The sequence below is a fragment of the Harpegnathos saltator genome, unplaced genomic scaffold, assembly GCF_003227715.2.
Source record: "Harpegnathos saltator strain DR-91 unplaced genomic scaffold, Hsal_v8.6 scaffold627, whole genome shotgun sequence".
In the NCBI taxonomy this organism is placed as follows: Eukaryota; Metazoa; Arthropoda; class Insecta; order Hymenoptera; family Formicidae; genus Harpegnathos; species Harpegnathos saltator.
The window spans coordinates 562,544-588,232 of NW_020230457.1; the positions used below are offsets into that span (position 1 = coordinate 562,544).

Genomic DNA, 25,689 nt, shown 5'->3' on the forward strand with positions numbered 1-25,689 from the left:
TCCAAAGATTCCGGAAACCCTGTATAATATTTCTTGGAAAGTATTTAAGATTATAAAAGTTGAAAATGTTATTATTCTTTATGTGTCAAAATATAATATACAAGGTGCTAAAAAGATATATCGACAACTCTTGGGAGATAATAGGGGATACATGAATAAGCAATATGAGATAGAAAATTTAATGATCGGGAATACATTATATATGATGTGTGGAAGAAAAATACCGTTGTTACACAATTGCACTTTACCGACATACCTTTTTATGCACGTAATAATAACGAAGAAATGCACTCAATTTCCAATAAACGAATAATTCAATAATTTGAAAACGTAAGATGCGCAGAAAATGAAATCATGTAGCAACGTAGAAAGATCACATTTTGAGCTATATTTGACTGAATATATCCTTCCGTTGTTTAATGTTACAAAATTCGGACATATTAAGTTGATTATGTGTAATATTGCTGTAATTAGCTGAAATTGAATGCATTTCTCCTGCTTACGTACATACAAAAGTATGTCAGTAAAATGCAATTGTATAATAATAGTATTTTTCTTTCACACCTCATATATAATAAGTTCCCAATTATTAGTTTCCTATTTCATATTGTTTATTTACGTATCTTCTATTATCTCTTAAGGTTTGTCAGCCTTTTTTAGCACCCTGTATATATATCAGGTTGTCTAAAAAGTATTGAGCCTTTTGCGCACGAGATAGCATTAGTGTCCCAAATCTCAGGGTATATGAGTTGCAGTAGGTCAGGCTTAACGTTATTTGACAGCTGACAGTTGAAGCTAGAAGACGTATAAAAAGTGTTGGAATTCTTATAATCAGACGTAAGGTATTGCGCCGTGAAGATGAGTGAACTTCCCACAAAACTGCGCTACATTTTACAATTTTATTTCGATAAAGGCGCAAATAATGCGCAGGCCCGTGAAGAAATTTGTGCTGTTTATGGGCAAGATACGTTATCAAAAGCAACAGTCCAAAAATGGTCCAGTCGCTTTCGTTCTGGAAATTTCGATGTCCAAGATGCTCCTCGCAGTGGGCGACCAATCACAGAAAAAGTGGATGATATTCTGGCAAAAGTCGAGCAAGACCGGCGGGGTAAGCAGTCATGACATCGCCAATGACCTAAACATCCATCACCAAACAGTGTTAAACCATTTGGAGAAAGCTGGCTACAAAAAGAAGCTCGATGTTTGGGTGCTACATGATCTGACTCAAAAAAATTTACTCCATCGAATTTCTATCTGCGAATCTCTACTGAAACGTAACGAAATCGAGGCATTTCTGAAGCAGTTGATCACGAGTGATGAAAAGTGGATAATTTACGACAACAATGTGCGAAAAAGATCGTGGTCGAAGCGAGGAGAAGCTCCACAGTCTGTGGCAAAGCCCACACTGACGCTCAGTCACACAGGTTATACTGTGTGTTTGGTGGGATTGGAAGGGCATTGTGCATCACGAGCTGCTGCCACCAGGCAGAACGATAGACTAGAACCTGTACTGTCGACAATTAGCGCGATTGCACCTAGCAATTCAAAAGAAACGGCCGGAACTGGTCAACAGAAAGGATGTCGTATACTACGCTGACAACGCCAGACCGCATACATCTTTAACGACCCGTCAGAAATTGAGAAAACTTGGCTGGGAGGTTTTAATGCATCCACTATTATAGCCCGGACCTGGCACCGTCAGACTATCATTTGTTTCGATCTCTGCAGAACTCCCTGAATGGTGTCACGTTAGTTTCAAAAGAGGCCTGTGAAAACCATGTGTCACAATTTTTGGACCAGAAACCGCAGAAGTTCTATAGCGACAGGATTATGGTGTTGCCGGAAAAATGGCAGAAGGTCATCGAACAAAATGGTGCATATGTAGTTTCATAATGTTACTTTCAAATAACAATAAATGTATTCTCAATTTTGACCTTCAAAGGCTCAATACTTTTTAGACAACATAATATATATATTTTTTTCGGAATTTCTCGCACGCTAGACTTTTTTATAAACCAAGTGCTTGAGATTTTGTAAATCTGATATGAAATTCGTAGTTAATGACTTGAAAAAATAGTATGTATCTGATTTACATTTATTCAGACTTACACCTACCAATAAATGTGTTTGCACCTGGTTCAAAGTTCTGTTAACTCTTTGTGTAGCAGTAATAAATATACTTTTTTCCTTTCACTTTTACGATATATTAATTAATGTTTAATGAAAATAAGTAGGATCTCAGATTTTTCTGATATATTAATACATAGTTTTTATATCCAATTCATTTTTAATTACTTATAAACAAATAAAGTTGAACAAATTATTAAAAAAAATTAATTTCTTGAAAAGTATTTAAAATTAAAGGCTAAACATTTTATTGAATATTTTTCACATGTCAGAATATAATACGTATTCTTTTCGAAATTTTTCGTACGCTAGATTTTTTCATAAACAAATTACTTGAATGAATTTGTAAATCTGAATTATGAAGTTCATAATGAACGATCTGAAAAACTTTTATATAGTGTTGAACTAATTTACATCTATTTAGATTTACGCTAATTTATCCTTATATGCCAGCTTGGATCTGCCATTTTGAATTTTTTAAACTTAATCTTAAATTTGTAATCAGCAAAGCCCAAGAAACATAGAAATGCAAGATTTTATAGAAATCCGTCAGGCAGGAAAAATGTGCCATACAAAGAGTCGATTGATGTCTTTTTGATTGATGATATCAAAAGCAAAGAAACTTATATTAAAAATTCCCACACATTTTAAGATATTTCGCATCTTTCTATAATGTTCCGAAAATTTCTCCTCTGAGAATCAATAAATAACCGTAAAATTAACATGATATGCAACTTTCTTTTCTAACTGCCTTTCTATCTCTTCTTATGATTTCATCACTTGCTTCGAAGAAGAAGAAGCGTTTTCGAAGCATTTTGGAAATGCACTCAGTCGACTGCAGGCGTCATTTTACGGATGTATCTTTTTGCTTCTACGTAACCCGTGGGAACTTTTAGCTTTTAGTTGGACCTCTTCGCTCAGAATTTGCGGCGAGGAGAAGCAGAAGCCTTGATGCTATAAATCAGGAGAAAAACAGGAGCACGTCGACGGCCGACCATCGCGAAACTTACGGGTGGTTTGAGTCCGATGTTGGTGATATGATTGCGCAACAGCTCGAGCTGCTGGTTACACTTGTTGTTTTGTTCTCTCAGGTGTTGATTCTGTTGTTCTAGTTCTCTCAGCTTGTTAGTGACCCATTCCTTTATCCTCGCTGCTTTCGCCTCCACCTGCCTGGCGTCTTGCAGCCGTAATTGTCTCTGCAAACGAGCAACGACGACTGACTGATAAGACCGCTTTCAGCCGGATCCCGCCCATTCGGGCGGCCGTCGGATATCGTAATCTCGAGTATCGAGAAAATAGAGCGCGAGAGTAACACGAATTGTGACTCGTCGCAGTTATCTTCGTGTACTGCTAAGAGAATGCGTTTTCATCACCAGTTACTTTTAACCGACTGTGACTCAAAAGCTCCTCAGACTGTCGAAGTTTTTTTTCTCCCCCGGCGAAAGAAGCAAACTTGCTTCAACGCGTCTGCCAGTTCCTCCTATGCAAGTGTTTCCGTTTACCTGCTCTTCAACTTGCGTCTCTAACTTGGAGATGCAGGCACAATGGACGTCCTCGATCTTGTCATTCTGCGTACCGGAGGTGGACGGTAGCGAATGCGGCGGAGAACTGACGCCGGATGTGCTTAGGCAGTATTCACCCTTCACCAGCCGCTCCTCCATCATCCGTACCTGGAACGGACAGAGAGTGAGTGAGCGAGTGAATGAGTAAGCGTTCATGTATAAACGAGCATCAACTCGCGCCGTGTTTCCCGGAGACGTAGAACTTCGCTGATCGATCGGTACAGCTGTACATCGACGCGCTACAACATAAAATATCTAAAAAGTAAATAACTATTCCTGCTTAGTCCTTTAAGGATGAGTCTTGAGCTGTTGGGCGAGCCAAGCAACCGGAAATACAACGTTTGCAATTCAGCGGTGTCGTGCGGTGCTTCTCTACGCAACTTCTATTCAGGCATTGATTCTTCTTCTTTGCGTTGTTCGGATATCTCGCGGACACATAGGGACCCAAGGTACTTAAACGCGGAGGAACCTCCGTCTAGCCGCAGTGCCCCGGATGTGAGACTTACGTCGAGTACGTTGAGCTGATCGAGCGAGGAGTCGCGGTCGCGGGGTCAGTAATAGACACGATGAGGCCGAGCGGGCTTTTCGAGGAAAGCGGGGATCGAAATCGCGCGAGTGTGCGAAGGATCTCGCGTTGCGTTTGCGTGCGCTTGTGGATAGACGGATAGAAAAAGAGCGAGAGAGAGAGAGAGAGAGAGAGAGAGGGGGGGAAAGAGAGAGAAAAAGAGAGAGGGAGGGAGAGAGGGGGAGAGAGAGAGAAAGAGAGAGAGAGAGAGAGCGGGAAAAAGAGAGTGAGAGAGGGAGAGGGAGAGGGAGGACTCGTGCATCAGGGGGGAACCCTTCCAACTGTACGTAGGACGCGCTTACGCTCGTCCATACGCAACTTACGCGGTTCGCACGCGGTATACGGGGTGCACGTTTCGCAGCAGCTGTCAAAAATCGATATCGCCTTAACGCTCGCTCGCAAGCGTGCGGGAGCGAGAGCGAGAGCTTTGTCCACCGGCGACGGCCGGCCGAAAGGGGACTTGTCGAGAGAAAATCAATACGCGGGGAAATCGTCTCTCTCTCTCGACGGAAAGCCGGAATGTTTTCCCGGCATGTGCTGCCCAACTTATATCGATCTCTCTTTCTCTCTCTCTCTCTCTCTCTCTCTCTCTCTCTGTCTGTCTGCGCCGCCCTCCGGTCCTCTTTCTCCTCCTCCTGCCTTTACCGTTTCGGTGTTTTCTCGCGAGTCTCATCGCCTTCCCTTGTCGTCTTTGCGACGCGAGACGCGACGTGCCGCGTCGCCCACGCGCTTCGCGGCGTAAAGCGATCAGCTTTCATCCCCGCGAGATGATAGCCCCGTTCGTCGTACAGTCGCGCGCTTTCATCTCTGATTTCTCCGACGGAACGTTCCCGGAGGAAATTCACCGCGTCTCGTAGTTGCTGGTAATTTCATAGCCCCTTCAGAGCCCCTTCCGTGTACCGATGAAATCGCGAGATCCGCGGATCCGCTAAACTTAACTGACTCTCATGCGACGAGAAGTAGTCATCGATATCCTGGATAATCGTAAAATACGTAATTACGATGCGATACTGTCTTCACCGTCGTCTTCGTCTTACCCCGATTGAACGCTGCCATGGTAGACGGTTTCTCTAGAGCTGCGGCTCTAACCTCTTACTCTATCCTTATTTTACAGCAGCTCGTCGCGTAGAATATCTACGCTTCATCTACGCCAATACTTCGCGTCGACCTTCGCAACAAACGCGAACAAGCGCACAGGGACGCCGAGAGGCCGGGGCTGCCTCGTCCGCTCGCCGGTGAAGATCGCGCCGAACTGAAGCGAGGCAAACGGCAGCGAAGTACATAAACTCCGGGGGTTTTCTAGAGGCGGTGAGTCACGTTGGCTCGTGGCCAATGGGTGAATTTGTAGATGCTACTCGTATGCATACACGACACGCGCGCAACCACCGTAGGTCATGCCGATGACCCTGAGAGCCGGCGCGAGCTCGCTCCCTAAAAGAGCGCCGTCCCCTGCGGCGTCTGATAATTGACGATCGAGTCGATCGCGCGACAGTCGACGAGTACGGATGAGCGAGAGTCTCGATTCGCGAAGAAGAATTCCCCAGCGAGCGAGGCTTCCCGCGAGCGAGAAGCTCTCCTCCGCCGCCTTCTTCTCTCGGGATCATTCTTGAAAATTATCGATCCGCTCCACTTGTGCATCCCGTTAGCGCAGGCTTCGAGACGAAGAAGACACGCCGAGGAATGAGAGAGCAGGCCGGAGAGCGATCCCGAGTGCGCTTTGACAATGCGGCTATGAGGAAGTCGCTGCTGCCGGTGTGTTTCAATATCCGGTGCCGCGTGAGCAAGGGTGACTCACTTAACTCGCCTCATGAGCGAGAGAGAGAGAGAGAGAGAGAGAGAGAGAGAGAGAGAGAGAGAGAGAGAGAGAGAGAGAGAGAGAGAGAGAGAGAGAGAGAGAGAGAGAGAGAGAGAGAGAGAAGAGAGAGAGAGAGAAGAAGAAAAAAAAGAGAGAGAGAGAGAGAGAGAGAGAGAGAGGCCTCGAGCAACATTCTCGCGGCTTTTATTGGACGTGAAAGCCGTTAAATGCTCATTGTATCGCTCAGGAGAGGCGTGTATCAATAACGCTATTGAAATAACGCCATTGACGCTGTGTGCGCGCGCGCGCACCCTTCGAGAGAGCGCACAATGGACGTTCAACAGTTTCCCGCGGTTGCGCTAGAAATTATCGCAACCTGCGGGACAATGGCGGGACAAAAAGAGCGGAGAAAGAACGCGTTTATTCGGCGAGCGTAATTAGGCGCGGGCGACGTGTGTCGCCCTCTCGTGCGCGCGCGGCGTCGCTTAATTTTAGTAATCCGCCGTGAAATATCGCGCGTCCGCGTTGCCTTCTAAATTGCTGCACGATCGGAACAACTAGAAACAGTTCACGAAACGGAGAAACAGAATATATCTTCCTTTCTCTCTGTCCCTTCCTCTGTCTCTTCTTTTTAGTACATCTCGGCGCGACGTCGTCTAGTGGCGTAATAAAACCAGCGACACACACACACACACATTCTCTCTCTCTCTCTCTCTCTCTCTCTCTCTCGGCAGAGATACCCGCGACAAAGCCAGCGTATTTTACGACGAGACGCCACTCATGCGCGGAGAGCATTATTGCGTAGAAATTTAACGAACACGCGAAAATTGCCGGGCCGCCGGTCAATAATATATTCGATAAATACGGGCTCGCCTGTCGCGCCACGCAATTCCCCGTGCAATGTGTATTAACGTGCACAGTGGAACCACCTGCTGCGATGGCCGCGGCGCGGCCAGCCGGGAAGAAACGCCGTCCCGCGACTCGATAACGATTGCTCTTCAGCGCGACGTCCGTGAGAATCATTCAGCGGACGAAGCGAGGAACTCCGCGCTCGATTTCGTTCGACGGACTCTCCTCGCGCGCGAGTTCGCATGCGACAAAGTCGCGAAGGCGAAGTAAGGCCCCGGCCCGGACGACGCGAAGAGGCGGCGTCGGCGACGGTAGCGACGACGACGACGACGACGACGACGACGACGATGACGACTGCATCTCTTCGTTTTATTTAATGTGCGGATGTCGGCGGGAAGTGAGGATTACTCATACACTGGCGGTGAGCCAATTCTCTACACGAGACGCGACTCATTAAGCCGCTGTCGCAACCGATATATCGTCCTCAAGCGGTGCTAGCGCGATACCGCCTGATAAGGTTCCCTTTCACATCGCGACGCGACTCACCAGCACCCTCAAAAGCGCACGCTGCAAAAGGAGCAAAATGTCACGAAAGCATACAAGCTGGAAAGTAACGTGTGCAAAAATAACGATAAAAGTATAAACGTGACGTCTCGGTACCGCTAGACAACAAGCTGTGGCTCTTGTCAACGCCCGAAAGCAACAAAGAGATATTCGAGTACTCGAGTAGGGTTCCGCATCGGTAAGAGTGACATCGATATTTGACATCGAAATTAACATCGAAACTTAATATCGATATTCGATAAATATCGATTCTATCTTAACATCGATATTTACTTGACATCGATGTTTTTATTCAAAATTAAATTCTTTTGTCTCTCGCATATTACTGTATATTGTGCAAAATTAATTTCTTTTTATTTAATGCATAAGATTACGATATAATAAAAGAATTATGCAGTAAATGAATTACACAAGCAAATATTGTTAATAGAACATAAAAAATTCGTAGCAACATACACTCATCACAGATTTTTTTATTAAGAAATACAAGCTATATCAACAAGGTAGAGCAAGAGAAAATGAGAATAGACGATATAAATAGGACGTATCTCAATTCTTACGAGTTCCATAAACTCTTATTTACGGATTGTAAAAGTAATATCACAGTTGATTATTTCTTGACCGTAAGGAGAATAATCGACTGTAAATGGTTAATTTTCTCACTGTTTGCATTTTTCTTATTTACTCATAGGTGTTTTCTTTTTAGCTGCAATGTCTGCACTATCTTGCAATTTTTCTCTTCCATTTTCCTTTTTAAACTATTTACTTTTTAAACTAGAACTATTTGTCTTAAAGTTATGATTTTTTTCATAAGCGGGACATATATGTCCTAGAGGTATGAAAGAATTAAATGTGTAAAAACAGAATATCGAAGAAAAACATCGATAAAATATCGATGTATCGTAAAGCGATAATCACACTAGCGATTGCCGATTGGATTGCAATTGCGATTGACGATTGGCGATCACTTTTCAACTAATCAGGACAAAACAGGCACCGATTGAGATTGGTGATTGCCATTTAGACAATGTTCTATTTTAATCACCAATCGCCAATCGCAATCGTAATCCAATCGGCAGTCACTAGTGTGATTACGGCTTAAGGCGTTACATCGATGGCAAAATATCGGAACATCGAAATGTAATCATCTATGATCACTTGACATCGATGTTTTTTGCGGATTCCTATACTCGAGGAGAGCGGGACATGTCTGCTGGAAGTCTGCGCTGTCCTCAGGATGATCCTGAATATGTCCAGGATGTTCTGAGATATTTTCAGGACATGGGAGTTTCTTGAAAGTATCCGAGTATACCCTGGACGCACTCAGGATATGTCCTGGGGTTTTTGCAGGATATTCAGTTGTGTTGTGTTGTAAATGAGGCTTTATGTATATCAATTATGTTAACTCGATTGATTGCAACGCAACATAAAATATAAATCTCCCGTAAATGTCCACTGCATATTCGTTAGTCTCAAATAGCATGAGAACCCGGACAGCATAATCTTTTGAAAGATGTCTCAAGAATAAACCATAGAAATGTAACATATTTAACCTGTTTAAATTATAAGGAAAAGACAGCATTCGTCTCGGTCCAAAACCGGACTTGGCAAATCGAATACATTAATAGCATGATTTCTTCTAAAATCAAAAGATTTTAGAATTCTAAACGATCAAGATTTGAAAAGGTCTAGAAATTTTTTGTTTCTAAGAACAAAATTGAACTATCGATGTAATCAATTAGCCAATTCCGATTTAGAGAATTGAGACAGCTGAGAATTGAGCTTTTTCCCTTTATATTTAATTCGAACAGAAAATACACAATTCGCAGTCAGTAAATTCAATACACTATGATCCTTCCTTTTCCTTGAGGTGCCTAAAGTAGTAATCATACTAGCGATTGTCGATTGGATTGCGATTACTTTTCAATCAATCAGGGCAAAATAGGCACCGATTGAAATTGGTGATTGCCGTTTAGACAATGTTCTATTTTATAATCGTCAATTGCAGTCAGCGACTAATCGTAGCCAATGAAATATTCGAGTTCAATCACGTGACAGATTAGTTCATAAGAAGGCGCCAAAGCGATAAATATAACAGAGACTGTAATGCAACCGGTACTATATATAGTGTTCTTTTTCTTAAAGATATTCTTTTTTAAATTTCGGATAAGATTACATAAGTATATATATATATATAATGCCACCAAAGAAACAAGCATTTACTATTGAGCAGGAATTTTTATTGATCATACTGTGAAAAATTGATCATAATTGTGAGATGTTTCTTATCCAACATACGGAAGAAATGATTTAAAAGAAACCCTTTGGCAAAAAGTAATATCTTATAGGCCCACGTGTAACAAGTAAATAATTCTAATAAACATGATACATCAGCGAATTTGATTTTGAGTTTTCTTTTGCTCATTTTCCTTCTCCTCAATGTAGTGGATTGATGTAGGTGAGGTTATGTGAAGTGAGTGTCAGTATCTATATTCAGCGAGCATTAGAAATATCACAGCGGACAATTTTCGTTTCTGCATGCATTTCCAATATTGATAATTGTTCCTTGCCATTTTGATCCGATGCTGGACCTTTCGTTGAATCTTTCCTTTTCGGATATAAAAATATACGTAGTTAGTGGTCGCAATTGCTAACCACAATTATAAATGTGATTGGATAATTGTTAATCGCCAATCGCAATTGGAATTCAATCGGTAATTGCTAGTGTGATTACGGCTTAAGGAATATCCATACCACATCCCGTGGAAGTTCACGGAAGGACATCCAACAGGACACCCTCTAGGCATCTTAAAGGATATTATTCAGCTATTACTTTCTCTTCTTCGGGACATTCAAAGTATGCCTCGAGATAAAATTTGGATATCCACAATGGATATCTTCAACGTCCGCCCTTAGGATTTCCGGAGGGTGTCATTGTGCTATCTGGGGTCTGTTACTTCTACTTACGGATCTAAAACGACATATTAGGAGGTTGAATTAGTTCTAGTCTTTAATAATAGATGGCTTTAATAACAAGTTAATAATTAGTACGAATGTTGAAATCTGGCAGCACTGAAAGATTTGACTATTCCCTATAACACCCTATGACAGTTTGCGCGCTACTGTTACTGATGGATTTTCATTGTTTATGTGCTTCTAAAATAGATCGTACAAAATTGCATCTTCGACATTCATTATTTTTTTGTTTGATTTGAAAAAATCGGCAACTAAAGTTCATGAAATGCTTGTTACAACTTATAACGATCAAGCTTCATCGTATTTCAACCGTAAATGTTGGTTTCAACGATTCAAAAGTAGTGATTTCAATTTGAGTGACAAAGAACGTACTGATCAGCCGAGAAAATTCGGAAATTCTGAGTTGCAAGCATTATATGAGTGAAAACACCGCTTAAACGGGAAAACAATTGGCTAAACAACTCAACGTCGATAAATCAACAATTTTTAAACGCCTACACGTCATGGGAAAAATTCAAAAGGAAGGTAAATGGGTTCCACATGAATTAAGTGAAAATACCATTGCAAATCGCTTGAATATCGCCATGTCTGCTCGCCGGACGGGAAAAAAAGATTTTTTTGGTGGCGAATTGTAACTGGAGATGAAAAGTGGATTTATTTTGATAATCCAAAGCGAAAAGAATCATGGGTTGTTCCAGGGCAACCATCAACATCGACATCAAAACGGAACATTCACGGTCACGAAGCAAAGTTCTTATTCGTATTTGATGGGATGTGGAAGGTGTGATGTACTATGAGCTTCTAAAACCGAATGAAACAGTTACGGGGGAGCGATACCAGCAACAATCGAACAAACTAAATGATGAATTGATGCAAAGAAAAAAAAGGCCAGCGATAACTAACAATAGGCGCAAGGTGATTCTTTTGCACGATAATGTTCGTCCATATGTTGCTTCGATAGTTAAGCAAACATTGTTAGAGCCCGAACGGGAAATCCTTCCGCGCCTAGCGTACTCTCCAGACCTAGCACCATCTGATTACCATCTATTCCGATCGATGCAACGCGCTTTAGCAGATACACACTTCAATGATGACGAGGATGTGCAAAAATGAGTGTCTGATTGGATTGCTTCGAAGAACAGATCGTTCTGTCGTCGTGGAATTGCTATATTGCCAGGAGGATGGGGAAAAAGTCGCAGCTAACGACGGAAGATATGGTTAAATTTAGCCATTTCTTTAAAACAAAGATAAAAAAAGATGGACAAAATAAGACCAGAATTAATTCAACCTCCTAATACAATAAACATCCATTCCACGGAGCGTTCTGCACACATCTGGCGGCCGACATTCCACATCGCCTTGGCTAACCCGATCACTCGACGCACGCACGAAAGCACTTGGTGAGCGAGCCGTCGCGGATAAACACGGAGGAGGACGAGCCTCGGGGCGCGAATTCGTCGGTGATCTCGCGCGATTCGCGATCAGCGAGGCGTCATCGGCTGATTTACCTTTCATCGATGTCACCTGCTGCGAGCCATGCTCCCTCGCGCACGGGGAACGGGAACGGGAACGGGAACAACGACCTCGACCTTCGCCGGCGTTCGCCGGGAGCGACGGCCGGGATTTCTGTCGACGCGTCCCAACGTTCTCGACGACGAGCGACGGGGCGGCGGCGATCGCGTTGACGCGCGATCGGGACGACGATGATCGCCTTCACGCGACACTGCGAGAACGTACCGTCGCGGGCGCACGTGCTTTCGCCGGAGCAAATTTCGGGGTCATAACAAAACGACGACCTCGCCGGCCGGCCGCACGGCCATCTTGCTACTCCTATCAGTCTTTCGCCCTCTCGCTCGTTCCCTCTCTTGCTCTTTCTCTCGCGCTTTCTCCCTTTCTCTTGCACTCTCTGTTAAAATACCGACGGATACCGACGGGCACCGACACACATCGCTGCGATGAATCGATACCTCGCGGCGGCAACGATAACGGAGTTTCAACCCCCCTTCCCCCTCACGCCAGAGACTACCCGCTTTTTTACGTGAAACTTTAATTAACGCAGAGGGTGGCGATCGATTTCAGGCAAGAGGGTGGTTGCATTCATCGAGTGAGGCTGATAGCGGACGTGGTACAGCCTCGAGATAGCTTTCATCAATCGCAACTGGCAGCGAGCATTCGGCTTCGCTTGGGAAAGCCCGCTCTCCGTAATCAGTCGAGTCTGAAAAAGAGCTGCCGACAGTTTCGAGAGTGTTGCTACGTTTTGCGATTATTTACGTGATGTTTTACGACGTGATTTTTCTGGCGCGCGAGGCGAGCTTGCTTCTCGTCTCTCTTCGCGTTTCCGTTTGCGTTGTAACGGAAGTATCATCGGCGGGCTTGCCGAAAGTGAGCACCTGGCTTGCCTCCGGCTGGTAAATTCGAGGTCTCCACAGTGCACCATATAGGGAAGGAGATTTCGAGAGTAACCGTCGGTAAAGCTAGATTTAAGAGGGTAAGAAACGCTCGCGGGGGCGTGGAAACGGGTCGGCTCGTCGTCGTCGCCGTCGTCGTCGGTAAAGGAACATGGCGAGTGTACTATGCCAGTGTACGGTATAGAACGGGGGTAAATAATCTTGAAGAGGATGAATCCTGCTTGATAAGACAGGAGGCTCCATCCAGGGTCTACCGTGAGGTCCGATCACCTCAACTAGAAGTTTGTTCTTCTTCGAGGCAAAAACTGCACAAATATTGAACCGAATTGAACTGAACTGAACTGGGACAGGTGAAAACACTGGGTTTGTCCTTTTTCGAAGCACGTAAACTGTACTAACACTGAAATAAATTGAACTGCATTGCACTAGAGTCCTGAATAATCAGAGAAGCGCAATCGGAGGCTCGCTTGCTGATCGGCTGACCGCGACTTCAATCAGAACCAGGAATGTTAGACCTATAGCTGATATTTCCGAGCGGAAAAGATTAATATTTGTAATGTTATTAACAAAATGAGCTCCGAGTTCCGAGACAACAACGAACAAAACAAATGTCATATAATATTACTTTATCGTTTTAACAAGATATCGTTGTCATGTATCGACATTTCTTGTTCGATATTCCGAAACTTCAAAAATCTCTTTTTTCACGTTGATTACAATGTTGCAATCAAAGTAAAAACATTTCTGAATGACCAAATTGTGTCAGAGATTACTTTAAAAGCGATCAGCTGTTTGTTGCGGGGCCAATATGTTGACTATGGGAAATGGAGAGGGTAACGTGTATGTGCACCTCTGATTATTGGTCTGATGATTTAGGGCTTTACACTGAACTATGACAAGTGAGTACAATAGAGTTCTTTTTCGAAGCACGAAAACAGCACTAGTGCTGAGATGAATTGAACTGAACTGAACTAGGACAGATAAGTACAGTGTGGTTCACATCGGTGCAAAAGTGCAAGAAAGAACGCCACACAATGCAGCAGCCAGCCTGGCTCATTAAGTAAGATTACGTGTGTTGTATATTTACTTTTAAAATTAAACCAGGTTTCACTACAAACCTGCACTGAACCGGCTGCACTAGCTCAAGACTTAGGCAGCTAGTATACTAAGTTGTTGCACTGACCACTGTTAAGGCCCATCTACAATGGCTGCAAGAATAAGGTTCTAAGCGTAAGAAGTAAGAAATAGACCAACCACAATCGATTATTATAAGAATAATCGATTATGGTTGGTCCATTTCTTACTGCTTACGCTTACAACCTTATTCTTGCAGCCATTGTAGATGGGCCTTTACACTTCGAAGAAGAACAACGATGTTAACAATTCCGTTTACGTTCCGAAATCGGTTTTAGAAACTTTGGTTTTAGTTACAAGGTTGGTAGGCCTTAAACTAACTTAGAGACGTTCTGTAATTGATCAGTTGATACACACAATCAACCTTACGATCGGGAGATTCGCTAATCAAAATAGTAAACAATAAAAAATTTACCCATTTCTCTATCTGATATCACAAAATTGATAATTAAACCAAGTTTGTAAACAGAAATAGTACACGACTGAAAAAGTACGCTGGAAAGCAAAACAGTTTCGACAGTGTTTTTGTTTTTTACAAACATTAGTAATTAGTCTAGTTGTAAAATTTAGGAGCCACTGCTCAAGAATTTGCGCAAAAGATCGCAAGTCTCTCTAACCCCAATGGTGTATGTCTCTCTAATCCCAACGATCTTGAGACTGCTCTATGTATTCTATACGAGCAGTGATTCTCAAATTCACAACTACATGGATTATCAATGTCACTAGAAAAAAAAGGCTGTCGAAACTGTTTTGCTTTCCAGTACATGACTGTGAACACCTAAGCATGATCAATTCTGGAACGTATCAAAGTTAGTTTAAGGCCTCTACCAACCTTATAACTAAAACCAAAGTTTCCGAAACTGTTTTCAGAATGCAAAGGATGTCATTTCCGAACGCTTTAATATACACTCGATGCATTAATGCATAATCAGTGTGAAAAGTTCCTCGAAAAAGGGTAAACCTTACGTGGGATGAGCAATGGTCGGGTGAGGAATCGATAGGTTGTCGAAATGCGAAATATGTGGACGATGTGCTGTCCCTCGGCAACATGTTTTCTCTTTTGGCAATTCCCCATCGAGTGAAAATCCTTGTAATCATAATTCCAGGCGTGTAATGTAGGATTCTGGATTTTCCCACGGTTCTCGCATTCTCCCTAGCCCAGCTCTACCAGCGTCTACTCAAGGCTACCCCCTCCCTCTGCCTTGGACACTCGCGTGCTTTTGCATTTCCAATTTGGCAGAATATTGATACAGCGTCTGCTTACCTTGTCCTCTGCTTCATCGGCCCTGCCCTCCGCTTCTAATACTCGCTGCTCGAGTTCGGAGAGCTGAAACAAAAAGCAGGATCGTTTGAGCGATACGTCAGCTTGCGCGAGATTAATGGCGTTTCATGAGATAAACGATCGCCTCGGCTTTTAGCCGTGATATTACCAGCCTCCGTCGCTAAAATGCAAAATAACGCCTCGCGAAATCAGGAGGCGTGTAATTTTTCTCTCTTACGATCCCGTTTGACGAGCGTTAACGAAATATCGATTCCGTTCGCGAGTCGGACGCCAACGATAAAGCCACTAGCAACGATAAATCTTCTTAAACGCGATCAAATTGAATGCACGGATCGCGATCATTTGACGCAGGCGTAAGTTTGGAACACCTCGGTCAGTCGTCGCGAACGATGTCGTTTAAGGAGCCAGTAAATTGCGAGATCCGTACTGCTTCTCGCGACTTACGTAACGCCGTTTCGATCGCGAGCAGGCTCGTAAAGTGTGTTGGAAACTATGTCGCCAATCTGATCGCACAGAAAAAACTGAACGATTTCTGCGTGTTGGACGAGGTCATGGCCGATTTCTTATTAAAACTCCAGCAGTAATCTGGCTTGTAAGATTCTTTTTATTAATCAAGGATGTAATCGCCGTTGTTTTCTACAATCCTTTCCCAACGTTCTGTTGGCTCACGGACGCCTCGATTATAAAAGGACCTCAATTTTGGGTTGAAAAAGAAAAATGATGCTTTTGACGGCTTCCAAAGAATTTTTTTTTCACTTAAATTATTTAGCAATGGTCGAAACAAGTGATAGTCTGATGGTGCGATCTGGCATTCCATTTCGGTTTCTTTAGTTTACACAGAGTCTGTTTCGCAATGTGTGCTTTTGCACTGTGTGTTGTGGTGAAAGACGACTCCCTCACGATTGATTGGAATTGGAAACTTCTCCTGAATTGCTTCAAATTGCCTAATTGTTGACAATGCCTGTTAGAGTTAATCGTCTGATCAACTCGGTAATCGTCTGACGAGGGGCAACTCAAAATAAATTATTCCTTTACAATCCCACCAAACAGAGAACCTCATCTTCTCGGGATACAAATTGGTTTTTGACATGGATTCTACATGCTCATTTGGTCATTATTGAGAAGGTGCACCCCTCCTCACGTGACGAGAGGGCGTCGATTGCTGTCCTTAAGTTGACTACAAAATTGAATAGTATGGAAAACATTAGGCAGCTTCTTAACAGAACTTTTGATTTTAGGAAGTCTGGTACTAATAGATTTACTGTTAATTTCTCCTCGTCATCTGAGGCTGATTCTTTCGTCAACCTAGTTTGGGAGAACAATGCTGGTTCCCAAGTACGTTCGCGTTGAACATTGTCGTATAGAATCCATTTTTTCACCGCCAGTCAATCCAAAACCGGATCTTTATTTAGTCGACCAAGTAAGGAAACTGCTGAAACTCGAATCAATTTGCTCGCTTCAGTTAGCAAATGTAGCATCTACATATCGAGTTTCAAAGCGTACTCGATCTTTTCTAAATGCCAAAATGCAGCCGATTTATCAGTGTCCAATCTCTCATCAAGTTTTTTTGTAATTCGTGAGTTATTTTGCGCTAAATTGCGCACGATGTAATCATCTATATCAGAAGGTCGGTCAGAGCGTGGCTAGTCGTCAAGATGGAAATCACCGCGTCTAAATTTCGCAAACTATTTCTTAGCAGTTCGAGCTGCTGGCGTACGGTCCTGATGCACATCTTGAATGTTTCTTACGGCGGTCCCAACTGTTGCACCGTTCCAAGACTCATAAAGCGTAATATGCCATAAATGCACCCTTTTTTCGTTCATTTTCAAAATTCTCTTTTTCACAACGTAAATTCAATCAAAACGCATGAATCATTCGTTCAAATGACAACTGAATATGTCATTTTCCCAACGATGTACAATACGCAGACATATTAGGAGGTTGAATTCATTCTGGTCTTATTTTGTTAACTTTTTTATCTTTATTTTAAAGAAATGGTTAAATTTACAGCAATCAAAATATCTTCCGTCGTCAGCTGTCAACTCTTTCCCATCTTTCCGGCAACATAGCAATCTCGCGACGATAGAACGATCTGCCTTTCGAACTAATCCAATCAGACATTCCTTTTTGCACATCCTCGTAATTATTGATGTGTGTATCTGCCAAAGCGTAGTGCATCAATCGGAATAGATAATAATCAGGTGATGGTAGGTTTGGAGAATACGCTGATTGCGGAAGGATTTCCCATTCGAGCTCTAACAATGTTTATTTTACTATTGAAGCAACATGTGGACGAGCATTATCATGCAAAAGAATCACCTTGTGTCTATTGCTGATTATTGCTGGCTTTTTCTTTTACATCAATTCATCATTTAGTTTGTTTAATTGTTGCTGGTATCGCTCCCTCGTAACTGTTCCATTCGGTTTTAGAAACTCATAGTATATCACACCTTCTATATCCCACCAAATACAGAACTTTACTTTGTGATCGTGAGTGTTCCGATCTGGTGTCGATGTTGATGGTTGTCCTGGAACAACCCATGATTCTTTTCGCTCTGGATTATCAAAATAAATCCACTTTTCATTTCCAGTTATAATTCACCACAAAAAACTCTTTTTTCCTATCTGGCAAGCAGACATAGCGACATTCAAACGATTTTGCACTTTTGATCATCATAAGTTGTAACAAGCATTTCATGAGGTTCAGTTGGCGATTTCTTCAAATCAAACAAAAAAGTAACGTATATCGAAAATACAATTTTTTAATTACGATCCATTTTGGACGCGTATAAACAATGAAACTATCAATAACAATAGCGTGCAAACTGTTACGTTACGTAACTGTTACGTAAAGCAGAGGTTCCCAACTGGGGGTGCAAAAAACATTCTTAGGAGTGCGAGGGAAAGTAATTAGTAATGATTAAGATGAATTCTGGAATAATCCGGTAAAACAATGGTAAAAATAATTTTTACCATCAAATTAAAAAAAAATGTTATTATATATTTTTTATGTATCTGTACGTATATATTCATTACGTATCGCTTGATATTGTTGCTTAATACAGTGGGTAATAATTTTATAATATTAAAATGATAGTTAATTTCTATAAAACAATACTATATAATAATAAATTATTATAAATTAACTTCTTAGCTTAAAACCCTAACAACTAATTTTTATCATAAAACATACGAATAATTATTTTGTAGAGAGTGCGAAATACAAAAAAGTTTGGGAAACCCTGGTACATACTGAAATGTCAAATTTTTCAGTGTTGTCAGATTTCAACATTCGTAGTATCCATTAATTTGTCACTAAAGCCATCTATTGCTAGGGACCAGAATTAATCCAATCTCCTAATAGCAATCAATGATGCTATCATATACCTCTTCTAATGACGGAATCGGAATCGGGCATAGACTTTTGCATTCAAATATTCCAGTATTTGAAACAAATAACCGGCTCTTTCCGAGGCTCTTGATCACGCTCGTCCGACTTCAATTTATCAGACTGACAACAGGGTTCTCACGACGTTTCGTGATGGTCTGCTCCGACGAGTTGATGCGATGTCAGTCGGAGAAGCGCAAGAATCGCTCGTATTTCTCCCACTTCTGACGTCGTTGCCAAGGACGGCTGATAAAGACCTTTAATATCCCAGTAACGTGTAGCAAATTCATAGTGTTCTCGAGAGGTAAGACGCTTCCGTCCAAGAAAGTTTGACGTGCGAGCATGTTCGATGTCGTCTAATTTCGCGAGGGAAAGTTTCATCAAACTTGGTTAAGTCCATGGACGAGGCGCACTTGGTTAGGCGTACTCGATGACAGTTTAATGATTACGATGGAGCTAAACTGGACTCTAACACCGGCTCGATCCAACGGAGATTGATACGCGTGTGCGCGTTAGCGCGAATATCCTTTGCGGAAATCTCGTTTAAAGAGAGAGAGAGTGTGTGTGTGTGTGTGTGTGAATGTCTCACGACTTTCTGACTTGAACGACCGCGATTCCTCGATCGATCTCCGGAGTCAACTTTTCCGTCCCTTCATAATCGCATCCTTCGCCGCTGCGAGTCAGACTCGCTCCACTTTGCAACCTTGCCGGGCTACTGCTCATTGCGACAACTTGTTAATTACGACGATTAGTTCTGATTAGTGATCCGAGCCAATGCTGATATGAAGTCGACGAGAGCGATGATTTGGCGCTCATTCTTCCTTACTTCACTTTTACGTCTTTCCGGTGCTTCGCCCGGCGCGATATCAGCGGTCGTGAAGTAATCATCAGGCACAGCGCGATAATAAAAGGAGCTGGCGAACAGAAAGAATTTGTACTTCCTTGCGTTTCGCTCCCCCCTTCCGCCCACTGTCCTGCTATCTATCTATCTCTCGCTCCGGCAAATAAAGCGACCGCGTAGCGCGATCTCGTCTCTTTCGAGGAAGATGGATCGGCAGAGGGAGGCATGTCGGAGCACACAGCGAAGCGGAGGAGGAGTAGGAGGAGGGAGCAGGATCTCATCAAGGAGGGCGCAGTTAGCAGCATCTGGCGTCGCGGCGGCAGAAAAAAGCAAAGGGCGCGCGAGAGACGAAAGGGAGAAGAGCGCGAGGCCGAGGAGAAACGCAGAAATATTCCTCTTAATGCCGAGAGGGAAACTCGCCGCGCGCGCGCCAGCGCGAGCGGCTTGCCAGAAAGGGAAATCCGCCCGCGTGGGGCGCGCGGGAAGGTGGGAGGTGGAGGGGGAGGAGAGAGAGAGAGAGAGAGAGAGAGAGAGAGAGAGAGAGAGAGAGAGAGAGAGAGAGAGAGAGAGAGAGAGAGAGGACTGGTACATTAGCCGCAAAGGGGATGCGCCGTCGCGGGATCTCTCAAACTGTCGTCAGCGCCGCGAAATCCGCCTTCTTTCCTCGCGATGATCAAATGATATCGGTGAGCTGATGCGCGTCGCCGAGCGTAATCCGCAAGATAATATTCAAGACAACGCGAGTATCTCGTCATAAGCGCACAGCACAGCTCATCTTGGCTGGCCCTTTGACTGGTTCATCTGTGCTGCTTTAATACGCCTTGGCCCTTCGCGGCCTGTAATTCCGAGGGGCTCCCTGTGAGCCGGCGAGCTGAAATTTTTGGAGTGCACTTGCGTAGATGTAGAAATGCTATTGCTGTTCGGGAGGTTGTACGGAAAGTAATTTCGGTTTTCTGCATGAAAATAAAAGGCGATATTTTTAATAGAGAGAAAAGTTTTATTCTGTTAAATATTGCCCATTTTGTTTCAACACCTTTTGCCATCTTTGAGATAATAACATGATTTTACGCTCGTAGAACTTCTGGTCCTTATTGGCAAAAAACTAAACTAAGTGGTTTTTGATACTTTCATTTGAATCGAAATTTTTATCATCTAAAGAACAGATGGTTCTGGATGTTACTTTAGTTCATGCCATAATCGTTAGGTTTTAGGAGTTATACATCTCGTCACTTTTAAACAACATTCAGTCAACAAAGGTCGTTTCTGTGTATAGAAGAAGATGATAAGGAGTGAAGCAAATATGGAACGCGATAAAGTATTTTTCTGACACGTGCTTCTTTATTACTTTGACTTGAAAAAAAGTGCAGCTGAAGCTTATTAATTGCTTCTGGACACTTATGGCGAAGCTACTTCTTCGGAAAGAACGTGTAGCAAATATATGCGACGTTTCAAAGAAGGTGATATTGAAGTTCAAGACAAGAAACGCTCAGGGCAGCCGAAAAAAATTTGACGACGAAGAATTGCAGGATGAAAATCCAGCACAGACGCTTAAAGAATTGTCAGTAGTTCTCGGAGTCGACAAATCAACCGTTTCGAAGCGGCTACATATCCTAGGAAATATCCACAAGGAGAGGAAATGGGTGCCTCATCAATTGTTAGAAAGTTCAAAGTTGAATCGCTTGAACATTTGCATTTCCTTGCTTGCTAAACATGGGAAGAACAACTTTTTGTGGCACATTATGACTGGGGACGAAAAATGGATAATATGAAAATTCAAAACGGAGGAAGTAGTGGGTGGACCCCGGCCAACTTTCAACATTGACACCGAAACAGAATATTCACGGAAAGAAGATAATGCTATGCATTTGGTGGGATATGGAAGGCGTGATGTATCATGAGCACCTGAATCCCAGTGAAGCGGTTAATGCCACACTTTATCAACGCCAACCGGAGGGATTGAACGACGAATTGATGCAAAAAAAGGCCGTTAGTAGTCAGTAATAAGCGGAAAGTGAGCTCCTAACATGACAACACTAGACCGCACGTGGCAAGAACGGTTAAAGAAACACTGATGGGCCTGGAATGGGAAGCTTTGCTGCACCCGGCATATTCCCCCGATCCTGCTCCTTCCTATTTTCACCTGTTCCGCATTCCATGCAACACACCTTGGAAGACACGCACTTCGCCAACTTCGGGAACTCCGAAAATGGGTCGATGATTGGATTGCCTCAGAAGACAGGTCCTCCTTTCGACGAGGGACCCAGCTTTTACCAGGAAGATGGCAAGCCGTAGTCGAAAGCAATGACAATTATTTCGATCGATGTCCGATTGTAACATATTATGAAAATAATAAATATTCCAAGTAAAAAACGGCACGAATTAATTCAATCCCCTGATGCATCCGATTCGCGCAACAAAGACGGGCTGGAAGACTTAAGCCTGTATCAGACTACGGGTTGGGATTGAATATTGGATTGAAATCTAACCTCCTTAATCAGGGCTAAGTTTACTATATTTGAGATTACTTTCTTTTTTCCAATTGATCAAGTTTCAATCCAATCTCAATCCCAATCCATAGTTTGATACGGGCTTTACGCTCGTTTCTACCAATTGTGACGAACTTAACTAGTTGGTTACTTCATTGGAATTGACCAATCGCGCTTGTCAATTCTAATTAACAACAAACACGATTGTTCAAGCGAGGCGGTGGCCTTGCAAGTACTGGCGGATGGTGCGAAATGAAAAATTTCCCGGCGGATTATCGCGGGCCTTCACGAGCGTGAAACAACATCCGCACTCGTAGAGGGCCACACGAGGACCGCACTCTCGCGCGCGCGCGTGCGCACGCGACTCACACGTGCTGTTCTCGAGGCCCTCGGAGAGACCTCGCGTCATTAAAGGGACGCGCTTTTTCTTCTTTTTCGGAGCGGAAAGGTGGAGGTGAGTGGCCTTTTTCTCCGGGGGCGGTAGTGCCTGCCTGCCTGCCTACTCGTAATCCCGCGGATGCCGTGCGTGAAACACAGGGGACGAAAGTCGCGAAAGGCACGATAACACACCCTTTCATGTTTCGATCGCCGGAGGATCCTGCGCGCGCCGGGACGTCGCGAGGATTGGCTCGTTAATGTTATCGGTGCTTGCGTGACGCGAGACATAGAGAAGTGCGGCGCGCGCCGGCTACTTTCTTGAATTTCGTTCGCTTTGTGCGCGGGGAATTTATGGCCGGTTCCCCCGATGCTGTCGCGTGCCGCGGAGAGAATCACGGAAAGTGTACGGCGAGGGGGAGGGAAAGAGAGACGGGTGGGCGGCGGTAAAAAGAACGGGGGTGATGTTGCTTGGTTTTCTTCTTGCCGGTGACCGGCGGCCTGGAAAAATGCGAACGCGGAAATTACCTCCGGCTACGCGATTCACGTACTTTTCACGTTCGACACGTTTCCATTTTGTTATTAAAAACGATCGCGCGGCGGTGGCGCGAGGTTAAGTAAATAAGAAAGGAGCGATATGAATCACCGCGCGCATACATTTCGGCAAGTTATGCGCCGATCCTCGACAACGGAAAGTGTTCTCGCGATCGCCAAGAATCGCCTCTTGCTTCTTTTCGCAGTTCCCGCTTTTGCGTTTCTCGACTCGCACGAGTCGCGAGCTGTGTCGAAAATTCGCCGAGAGTTTGTGAATTGATATATTTAGCCTTCATCTCTGGATAAAAAAGCCTCTGAGGCTCTTTCATTAAAAATCAAATGTAATGAATATAATAGTAAAAATAATCTATATATAAAAATAGTCTATGTATAAAAATAGCCTATATAGTCTATATTAATGCTACTTTTAGTTAGGAGGTCAAATTAGTTCTGTCTTATTTTGTCAAATTTTTTATTTTTATTTTAAAGAAATAGTTAAATTTACATCAATGAAAATATTTTCCGTCGTTAGCTGTGACTTTTTCCCATCTTTCTAGCGATTCCGCGACGATAGAACGATGTGTCTTTCGAAGCAATCCGATCAGACACCTATTTTTGCACATCCTCGTAATTATTGACTGTCATAAACTGTCATAAAGAAATGTCAAATCTTTCAGTGTTGCCAGATTTCAATATTTGTACTAACCGTTAACTTGTTATCAAAGCCATCTATTACTAAAGACCAAAACTAATTCAACCTCCTAATATTATATAATGCATAATATATGGGGAAGTAAATTAGTGTAATAGAGTCGGAATAAATCAGACATGAAGGTCTTACAGATTGTAATTATAAACTTTATATTAGATTTATAAAATTCATTCAAGGAATTTGTTTATAAAAAAATGGAGCATGTGAAAAATTCTGAAAAGAAAAGAATATATATATATGTTTATTATATAAGATACATGTGATGAATATATATTAATGTTACTATTTTACTAAACAAATAAACTAAATTACGAGGAGCAAAATATTTTAGAATTATTAACTTTAGCTATTCCCTTTGTACTGAGAACCTCTGAGACCTCTATCCGTTTATTAAAATCCGTATTATAAAATCATTCTATTCCGGTGAAGATTAAAACTAACGAGAAAACACTAAAAAAATCCTTTAACCCTTTGTGTAGCAGTAGTAGCTTTCATTTTTACGATGAACTTTTCACGGTTTAATAAAAATAAATGTTCTCACATTTTTTTTATATATTAACACTTACTTTACATGTTCCCCTTGATTTTTATATCTGATCGTTCATTTTCAGTTGTTTATAAACAAGTTGAGAAAGAATATTTAAAAAAGATTAATTTCTTGAAAAGTATTCAAGATTAGAGGCTGAAAATTTTACTAAATATTCTTCACATGTCAGAATATTCTTTCGTGCAAAATTTTCTGCACGCTAGATATTTTTATGAACAAATTACTTGAATGAATTTTATAAATCCCACGTAAAGTTCGTAGTTAACGATTTGAAAAACCTTTATATCGATCGTATTGATCTGATTTACATTTATATTTAGATTTATACTAATTTATCTTTATATGGCAGCCATATCAGATTTGCTATTTTGAATTTTTGAGATCTGACTTCAGATTTGTAATCAGCGAGCCAAAAAAAATAAAAAAACATAAAAGTGTAAGATTTCCCGCCAGATGGAAACAATATGCCAAATAACAAAAGGTTAAACCCAACGAGAGAATGAGAAAATCCAGTTGAGGCCAAATACACTTTAAAAGATGCACAGATCCTTGGATGAGAATATTCTTCAAATCCTCACATCCCCGCAGATGAGAATCAACAATTCCTGTAACCCCTTCTCGTCGAGAATCCTCCAAGGCGCGAGAAACTTTCCGCGCAACGATCGATTCAATTCCCTGTCGCGGCGAGATCTCACACGAGAATTACGCCGAACAGTCCTCGGACTCGCCCGGACTGCTTGCCGGCGCGAGAAGAATAACGGCACGGTGGAATTAGCTCGGCCAGGACGGGGATGTACGATGTACGACGGTTAGCACCTCATGCGTTAGCGGTTCTTCTTCGCGGTGGATACCGGTGGGACGAGGGCACGACCCTTATTTATATCGAAATCCCGGGGTCGAAAAGCCGGATCGCTCTCTCGTGCCTTGTATATTAACCACGCCGGCCCTGGCAAAGGGGTACGAAACGTACGGAAGGTTTCGCCGCGCGCGCGCGCGCGAGTGCCGTAAGCGAGTGCCGGAGAATTACGTCGATACACTCACTGCTGCTGCTGAGAAACCGAGATTCGCCGTTAGCCTACATCACGTGGTGTTAACCCTCATTAGTCGTCCGTTTACGTTTATCTTCACGTCACGTTAACGACTGATCGGCCGCTGCCTTTGCGCGGCAGTGGGAAGTATACTTACCATCTTTTTCTCCCTCGTTTTTATAAAGATGAATATAATAGAATAACAATGATAATAATTGGATAATAATAATAATAATAATAATAATAACAGTACATCGTATGCGATTTACTGTTATACGATGTACTGTTTATACGGTTTTTACGAAAATAAGTATGACCTCACATTTTTCTGATATATTAATACTTACTTCACGCGCTTCCCCCCCCCCCGGTTTCCACATCCGACTGTTCATTTCTAATGATTTACAAACAAATAAAGCTAAAAGGAGCGATTTAAAAAAAATTTGATTTTTTGGAAAGTATTTAGGATTGAAGGCTGAAAATTTTGCTGAATATTTTTCACGCGAAATATATTTT

The 25,689-nt window shown here is 42.7% G+C and overlaps 1 protein-coding gene across 8 annotated transcripts in view; it reads right to left on the reverse strand.

Annotated features, from left to right (window-relative positions):
- The window catches only part of LOC105187233 (uncharacterized protein CG43867), a 159,957-nt gene that overhangs the window by 19,936 nt on the left and 114,332 nt on the right, over positions 1-25,689 (reverse strand). For 6 of the 8 annotated variants that reach the window (XM_025304561.1, XM_025304564.1, XM_025304562.1 and 3 more), the window contains exons 3-5: positions 15,245-15,307; positions 3,630-3,797; positions 3,138-3,323 (exon numbers count right to left, since the gene is read on the reverse strand). In XM_025304561.1, coding sequence (XP_025160346.1) covers positions 3,138-3,323; positions 3,630-3,797; positions 15,245-15,307 — 417 coding nt within the window. Of the gene's footprint in view, positions 1-3,137; positions 3,324-3,629; positions 3,798-5,291; positions 5,473-11,946; positions 12,440-15,244; positions 15,308-25,689 lie in introns of those variants that run through there. The other 2 variants (XM_025304566.1, XM_025304567.1) reach the window with 2 other exon arrangements.